Here is an 8802-nt window from a genome sequence, read left to right as displayed (position 1 = left end):
TTTCTCTGTGCTAATCTGTGGCACTTTACTCACACCTTCCCTGTGGCTGAAGGAAGAACCTCCATCCCAAATTATTGTAATCGGCCTCACGGTGGCGCTATAAAAGGCCACATCATATTTTAGCCAATAACCTTTGAACCTTAGGGTTTTTTTACCCTGGATTCCAGATCATTTCACAACTCCCAATATTGGCACCGCCCATTTCTGCCTTACACGATTTTCTGCCAAAACTGACACAAATCCTAAACTGCTGTAGAATTTTGTACACACAGTAGTCCAATCGGCCTCATGTGGCACTGTAACAGCCCGCTTCACATATTGACGTACTCTTGAACCGTAAGCTGTGATTCCTTGGATCATGATGCAACTCCACATAGGCCCCATCCATTTGTGCCACAAAACACTAAATGTCCGACTCGTACAATATTAATATTAATAATGATAATAATAATAAAAGTAATAATATAGAATGTGAGGTTATGGGATACTCTGTACTGTAGAATTGCATCATTATTGTTGAAATTATTTTTTACATTAACATTGTATTAAAACTGGTCAAGATCCTATAAAAACAACATTACAACATTGTTCAAACTCAGCATGCTTAACTTAACAAAGTAGGCATATTGTTGTTTATTTACAGCCACATATTTCTACATAGAATTTCAAATACAAAAAGCATTACTTATATTAGTGATATATCTAGTAGTAATAATAGTGATATATCAGAGTTCGTAGTAATAATATTTTATACTCAGAGGAGAACACCGGACAGAGCACGCCCCATTATGTCCTGAGATTAACTACTCTGAACAAACTTCTACTTACTCTATAAATTTAAATAATAGCTACTGCTGAGAGAGAGGTTCTGCTGTCGTTCTACATGTAGAATACAGCTTAATGAAAACCCCATGATGTTCCAATGTTTAATGTGTGTAATCTTGTTCCAATCTAGTGTTCAGTGTTCTAGTGATCAGCATTTGGAATTAATTTTGTACTGGCCATATATGGAGCGTGTCTTACTCAGCACGCTAAAATACCTGAAAACATTATAGGTTAGAAATAAACCACATACAGTAGTAGCTGCATGCTTTGCTGCCCGTCTGCTCTGACTTGTAAACAAACAAACTCCATGCGTGGTGGAGCTACATCCCATAGCATGAAGGGATGAGACGCTCTGTTCGGTACAGAAACACACAGCCTTCGGTTTCAGACTGAAACTGCAAAATAAAATGCCCCAAAGCCATTGCACCTCATCTTTAAAGTCACGTGACTTGTCAACACAGCTGTCCCCTGTTGAAGATGATGCTGTGGGCTCCCCTGCGCCCACCCGCCTCCCCACTCCTCTGGCCTCAGACTGTATCAAATATGAATGACTGACTATCGTAAACGATAGACATCTCCCCAACGATATCGCCGAGACAGTTTGTTTATTTTTGGACCACAATTATTATATGAGACGATTTAAGATGACCCCATGTTATTCTCCATAGAGAAAAACTTCTGTGAACTTCTGTCAGGATTTCGGCGCTCTATAATAAATACTAATAGTATAACGCTTTACAAACACATCAACCAGCACTGAGTGGACCTAAATTCTATATTATTTAGCGCTTGTTGTGCCACTTCAGCGTTGCCCATCATGCTGCAGATTCATTTTCTTTCATCATCCTTTCGAGAACAGGGGCGCGGGGTAAATAGTATCCCAAGCGGCACACTTAAACACTTTACTACTTATTTCGATGGAAATAAGCGAATTAGCACTAAAACCCAACCACCATTGGTCTCACAACCGAAATGTTGCTCTGAATAATAAACTTAGAGATGGGCAGAGAAAGCCTTTGAATTTGAACAGAAACAAAATAAAAAGGCTCACACTAAAGGCATTTGCCAATGTTTCATGTATGTAATGTAACCATGCTCTAGTCTAGCACAATTCTGATCAACGCTGCCAGGATCCCAATCAACAAGTTTACTATTTTTTGTAATTTACTGGCGGGTTTTTTGGATTAATTGTTTCCGTTTTTGCTTTATTTAAATTTAAAAAGATTGTAAAGACAGGAAACAAGAGACAATGAAATGAAGTGTTTTTTAAAGACAATCGTTTATCTGATTCTGAAAATTGTCAGTTCAAGATTTACATGCAATTTAATGATTCTCTGTGAATTTGCTAAACTGGTCATAGAGGTTTAGTCTTTCCCAAATGATTTCGCTGGTGTTCTTTTAAGTGAGATTCTCTCTTAAATTTGTGACCACACTGGTCACAGTGGAATGGTCTTTCTGCAGTGTGGGTTCTCTGGTGTATGTTTAAGTATCTTTCTGTCATAAAATGTTTCCCACACTGGTCACAGTGGTATGGTTTCTTTCCAGTGTGAATCATTTGGTGTGCTTTTAAGTTAGATTTTGTCGTAAAGGTTTTCCCACAGTCACAGTGGTATGGTCTTTCACCAGTGTGAATTATCCTCTTGTGTGTTTTAAGGCTGGTCAATTTGTTGAATTTTTTTCCACACTGATCACATGTATACGGTTGCTCGCCAGTGTGAATAATCTGATGCGTTTTTAAGTTAGTTTTGGTCCTAAAGGTTTTCCCACACTGGTCACAGTGATATGGTTTTTCTCCGGTGTGAAGTCTGTGGTGTACTTTAAGGCTGGACATGCAGTTGAAGAAATCTCCACATTGATCACATTCATAGGGTTTCTCTCCGGTGTGAATCATCTGGTGCCTTCTAAGTGTGGACATGTGTGAGAAGCGTTTTCCACACTGGTCACAGCAGTGGTGTTGTGGGGGTTTCTCGCCAGTGTGAATGTTCTGGTGACTTTTAAGTGTGGACATGTGTAAGAAGCGTTTTCCACACTGGTCACAGCAGTGGTGTTTTGGGCGTTTCTCTCCAGCGTGAATCTTCTGATGCCTTGTAAGTCTGGACATGCATGAGAAGTGTTTTCCACACTGGTCACAGCAGTGCAGGTGTTTTGGGGGTTTCTCTCCAGTGTGAATCTTCTGGTGCCTTTTAAGTCTGGACATGTATGAGAAGCGTTTTCCACACTGGTCACAGCAGTGGTGTTTTGGCTTATCCAGACTTCTTTTTCCATTCACTGCTGGTAAGACAGAGACAGAGAGAGGGAAGATGCAACAGTGGATTGAATGCCTTGTTCTGCTAGTGATTGAACTGGAACACATACATTAAATAAAGAGCAAAATAGTTGGGTAATTTCTGATACTTCCGTGACCACGGAGAGCAAAGGTCCGTTTCTCAGTGGATTTATAATCTATGAAGGTTAAAAAAACAAATTGAGCCACCCCCCATGCCTCCCGCAAAAAAGTCACAATACCCTCAAATCATTCACTAAACTCACCCCACACAGCCATCAGATTTTTGTAGTACTGAATCTGACTAGTGTCGATTTTTCAACAGTGAGAAGCATGGATAGAGTGGCGCTGGCTGATGACGTATAAGGGACATGACGTATCAGCAACAACGTGGCTACGTAACAGGTGACGTGACGTTATGAAATGAGTCTTCTGCCTGCTGGCCAGACTGCGTAGCGAGTGACAATTCAATGCACGGAACGCAGGCTAGGGATTTTCAGTCCTTTGCACGAACTATAATAAAAACACTTTGCGTCGGCAGAGCATGGTTACAACCATAGGGATTGACAGAATGAGATTGCTGCGTTGTGGCAGCGGTGGCCGAACGGTTTGCGGAGCGGCCTTGATACCGGAAGGTCGCCAGTTCGTATCCCCGGACCGGCACGTTAAAATTACCACCGCTGAAGTGCCCTTTAGCAAGGCATTGAACCACTACCATGAAATGTTCTATGAGCAGGGCCTGGCTGTAAACAAGTATCTGATGCTTAGTCCAGTTACCCTGGGTAAATATAGTAACTTTGCTTTTTGCTTTGTTTTGTTCGATCACATGCCCTGTATTACTCACATCTTACAGCGTCACAGAGTCTTGCGGACAGCAATTTTGTGCGTTGGCCAAGTATCGCAAAATTGTGGGCCATTTCAATATGGGCCATATATATATATATATATATATATATATATATATATATATATATATATATATATAGTTCAGTCACACGTGCAAGAGACTCTGAGTAGAGTTGCTTCTTCTTCTTCACTTGGAAAGGAGCACTATATAATATGTCCAGTCGGCGACAGAGCCAGATATTCACTTCAGAAACGGTCTGGGAGGCATCGGCGAGCACTTTTTTCGGCGCTATAGCTTCTCACAGAGCCTTTCACACACAGCGAGCAAAACCTCGGCGATCAAAGCCCGATCTTGCGTCAGATCGGGAGTTTTGTCGGTGAGCGACCTCTGGATCCCCCAAGTTACTAATGTTGCTCTGGAGAAGGAAGTCTGGAGCTCTCTGGTAGAGCTGTTGCGTGGAAAACACACATATATATATATATACATAGTTTATTTTACTTTTTTTAGTATAGTTTAAGTAACTTACCGAGTTCTTTATGATCTTTGGGTTCCCCCTGCTGATCAGAATTGTTCCTGGTGGGGTTGAGAGACTTCATCTTCACCTTAGATCTTGAATCCACAGTCAAATCTAAACAGAAAATATTTTTTTTCTTTTAGTTTTTTTTATCCCACGATTTTTAACCCATTTTAGCACCCGGTGCCAATGCTATATGCATCCAACCCTTCAGGCCGCCAGCCGACTCATTGATAGTGGACGTACGGTCGTGATTTTGTAGGAAACAAAAAAAAGTTATTTAAACCAGGGGTAGGCAACCTTAGGCACGGGTGCCAACATCGGCACAGGGGAGGTTGATAACTGGCACACTGGTGTTTAAAATTAAATATTAAAAAACGTGTAGTCAGTTAAATGAAGTCCCTTCACTTCTACATACAAATTACATCCTGCACATAATTCTACATTCATTCAAACTCCTAACTCTGACTGGGGAGTCTATGAGATAGATGAGTCTAATGATCATTACATCATGATGTGGGCCAACCAAAATACATGGGTCTAAAATATCAGAAACTCTTTGTATGTCCACCATCAACGAGTCGGCTGGGAACCGGAAGTGCAGCGGCGGCCCAAGCTGAACACGGAAGGGTTGGATGCATATAGCCCATTACCTAAACTGTAATCCTGGGCGCTCTTCTCCCTCAACCTGGGGAGAGCCCCGAACTGAGCGCATGTTGAGCATGCTTCTTATCACTTGACATGGGGGAGTTTCCCCGGTAGGACGTAGCACGTGGAAGTTATTCTAACCAGTTCCATTCCCCTCCATTAATATGTATTTACTAGGGCTGTCAATCGATTCAAATATTTAAATCGCGATTAATCACATGATTGTCCATAGTTAATCGTGATTAATCGAATTAATTAATTGTAAATTGTAGGGGTGCTGATATGCAACTTATTTAATATTTGAGTCATTATAATACTGATGCTAAATAAACCCAGGCTTGTTTCCATTCCACTGTAAACAAAAAAATGTGGAAGTGAAGAGAGGGAGGAATTATACAAAGTAGGGTGACATTGATGACATCACAAATATGACCAAATCAGTTGAGCTGTTCCTGAGAGCAATTTCCATAAAAGCCCCTATATGATGAGAAATCCTGATTTTTCAAAATTGCATATTTGTGGGAATAGAAAATACAAGGGAACTAAAAAAAACACCCAAAAAATGGATAAAGTTAAATTTGACGTTATATGTCCTTTAACAATAATTCAACTCTTGAGAGTGTAAAATGGAACCAAATGGACCAATAAGGGTCTACTTGGTTTCATTTTACACTCTCAAGAGTTAGAGTTCTATAAGGGTCCATTTGGTTACCAACTCTCCATCATTTAGCTGGGGTCCACCTGGAACCCCCTCAAGGACCACCTTAAACAGCCTGCCTTAAACAGATCGTTTTCAAGTTTTTGAGCAGTGCCTCCTCTCCATTAAGGAGCTATGTCCGTCCGTCCGTATGTCTGTCTCTGTGTCTGTATGTCCAGGCACGGAAAGCTGCAACACCTAAAGTGGCCAGTACAGTACAGCACAGAGTAAAGTGGCACAGAGTAGTACAATACAGTACGAACCCTGGGCCGGGTCTGGATATTCCGAGGACCCCCGGGGACCCCCACACGGACCCCCCGGGGACCCACATGGTAACTCTGTCATTTCTTGACCGTTTCGGACGTGCGACAGCTCACCGGAACCGGACCGGCCCCCTGGTTGCGTTTCTGGGGGTCTGGATGTCTCAGGGGTCGACGCACAGTACACTACAATACAACACAGAGCACAGTAGAGTACATTAACTATAACAATACATGTATAGTTGCACCGCTCAGTTCACACAGGTGTGATTTTTAATACTCAACATGGGAGTAGACAAATGCTTGCTTTATGCAAATGCATGTTTATAATTATAATTGGAACAATGGCATGGTGTGCATGGAAGAGGAATAAATGCTGAAATCATGAACTCAACACACACACTCCCAGACCTCTTTCCTTTCTCCCCCCACCTCTCTCTCCCGCACACAGACTCACTCCAAGTCCCTTTATGTCCAGCAGTAAAAGTATCAATACTGCTATTTAGAAAGCTAGAAACACTGTTACAAGTAAAAGTCAAGTCTGGAACTCTCTCTCTCTCAACCAGCGACATCCGTTCTATTAAGTATAGCAGTCATTTGTTGTTAGCTTTAGCAGACACCAGAAGACATTAAACCACTAAATATGAGACACCGGTGTTAAAGTGTCACGGCGTATCGGTGTCTTTACCTTCTTTTTTCATATACCATGGTTAAATGTAGGTCACAGTGAGTTGAAATGGTAGTGTAAGTTCAGTTCATCTAATAAACAAGTTAAACAACACGTTACAACAACATGACACATGTTCTCGAATCTGGCTAGGAGGCTATGCTGTGCTGTGCAGCTATGCTGCTGTTTTACACATTATGCTATCCTCTGAAAGCTCTGTGTTTCGTGTTGTTTTCAAATGTCAGATATAAAGTATTTTACCTTAAACCACTTATATTAGCCGACGCCCGTCGGTCGAAGTGTTGTTGTTCAATGAAAGCGCTGTTTGTTCGATTCGAATTCCTTCTTCTTCTTTTATGGCGGGTTGCGACCTATTTTAAGGTGTATACCGCCACCTACTGTATAAGAGGCCTATGCCCTTCTATGCTGTTCACTGAGACCCCCTTTCCACCTGTTGGTTCCTTCAGTTCTTTTTGGTTCTTGGTCCATAGCTCCAAAATTGGTGGGAAAAACTAGACCTATATTAAATTGTTTATAGGATAAATACAAGTAAATGATTCTGAATACATGATAACCCTTCCACAGTAGTAGCTTTTTCATATTTTTGATTATTTTGCATATTTTCCTACATAATGTCTCATTTGCATATTTAAAAATCACACCCATGTGAACTGAGTGGTGTAAGGTCTTATATAGACTGATGTGTGAACTGGGTGACCATAGCAACCATGCTCAACCATGACAATAAATCATTGTCTTCGTGTAAATAATCAACTGGGGAAGTTTCATGGTGATAACAATCTAATATAGTTATGGTTTTGCACACTCAATTCATAATTAACGTTCCAATTTTGGAGCTCTGGCTCATGGACTAAGAACCAAAAAGAACTGAACCAGTTCCCATTGGGAACCAACCGGTGGAAAAGGGGCCTGAGTGGTTCAGTGAGTATCACATGTTCAGTCACGTCCGGTGTCCACAGGGTGGAGCTGTAGACTAAGTAGAACACCCTGTAACATCTGAAAATAAAGAAGAGGATCCAAGGCACTCTGTTCCAATGAAGTGAAAAAGCCTTTATTGTAAGTTTTATGGCATGGCAAAGATCATTACACAAAAGGGAGGACCAACGTGCAGTAGTGCACAGAAGTGGAGACACTTAAGTAATACAGGATGAGAACACATCCGCAATACAAAAGTACATTTTTTGGGGCCCCCATAGCAATTTTCAAGTTTTTTCGTGTTTTTATCAACTTTTTGACCTACATTTAACAAAATCAATGGCCAATGAAGGTCCCCAGGAGCTTTTTTCAGGGCCTCAAACCCAGTACAGAGCGGTCCAATTTCCCCGAAGGGCCCCTGAGAGCCAAGGGCCCCTGGGCCACGCCCCCATTGGCCCAATGTTTTGTAACAAACTAATTTAAAAAACAGTACTGATAAACGTTCTGTAGGCAAGTTCATGTAGAGAAAGTAAAGATAGGCCTTACATGACGAGATGGAGAGAGAAAATGAAGTTTATCACCAGCGGAGTATGGGGATCTCACCGGGACACCGGAACGTCACGAAGGAATGTCTCTGCGTTTTCTGGGCAGGAGAAGAATGCGGTTTTGCCTTTGAACATTATTTTAAATCTACACGGGTAGAGTAGATTGGATGGTGCGTTCTTGGCATTTTTTCTTGATTGGATCATACATTCGGCGTTTCTGCAGCAGGGCAGCACTGTAGTCTGCGTAGACATGGATACGACCCCCCTTGAACAGCAGCTCACCCTTCTCCCGGGCAAGTTGCAGGATTCTCTGCTTATCCTGGAAATTAAGAAATTTCACCAGAATTGGCCTCGGGCCCGCTTGGGAATCCTGACGACGAACCGTCGGGGTGCGGTGAATTTTCTCGATGACCGGCGAGGCGGGGAAGTTCTCCTTGCCGAACAGATGGGGGATCAGTTTGTTCATGAAGCCCATGATGTCGTCGCCCTCCTCCCGTTTGGGACGTGCAGGAAACGCAGGTTCGAGGACCGGCTTCTATTCTCGGCGTCGTCGGCCTTCTCCCTCAGGTATTCGTTCTCTTTCTCCAGCTTTTCCACCCG

General features: G+C 42.1%; 1 protein-coding gene across 2 annotated transcripts; it reads right to left on the bottom strand.

Moving 5' to 3' along the window:
- Positions 1-343: 343 nt before the first annotated feature.
- On the bottom strand, positions 344-7088 carry LOC306938533 (uncharacterized protein). 2 transcript variants are annotated; one of them, XM_079522757.1, is made up of 4 exons: positions 6983-7088; positions 6058-6240; positions 4462-4563; positions 344-3096 (listed from the first exon to the last, which is right to left on the bottom strand). In XM_079522757.1, the coding sequence occupies exons 2-4, from the start codon at positions 6137-6139 to the stop codon at positions 2180-2182; spliced, it is 1101 nt and encodes a 366-aa protein (XP_079378883.1). In that variant the 5' UTR covers positions 6140-6240; positions 6983-7088; the 3' UTR covers positions 344-2179. The 2 variants fall into 2 exon arrangements, with proteins under 2 accessions (XP_079378883.1, XP_079378884.1); XM_079522758.1 differs by having other exon boundaries at positions 344-3093.
- Between the last annotated feature and the right edge of the window lie 1714 nt (positions 7089-8802).

The sequence above is a fragment of the Electrona antarctica genome (assembly GCF_951216825.1).
Source record: "Electrona antarctica genome assembly, chromosome: 15".
Taxonomy (NCBI): domain Eukaryota; kingdom Metazoa; phylum Chordata; class Actinopteri; order Myctophiformes; family Myctophidae; genus Electrona; species Electrona antarctica.
The sequence above is the reverse complement of the archived record's forward strand: the minus strand, read 5'-3'. Positions and strand labels throughout refer to the sequence as shown.

Excerpts from the sequence above, each read along its gene's own strand:
- LOC306938533 (XM_079522757.1), bottom strand. The coding sequence starts at position 6,139 with ATGACAGAGTTACCATGTGGGTCCCCGGGGGGTCCGTGTGGGGGTCCC. Across the intron at positions 4,564-6,057 it reads ATATCCAGACCCGGCCCAGG|ATTTGACTGTGGATTCAAGA; the intron begins GTTCGTACTGTA and ends TTTTCTGTTTAG. Across the intron at positions 3,097-4,461 it reads CAAAGATCATAAAGAACTCG|CAGTGAATGGAAAAAGAAGT; the intron begins GTAAGTTACTTA and ends CTGTCTTACCAG.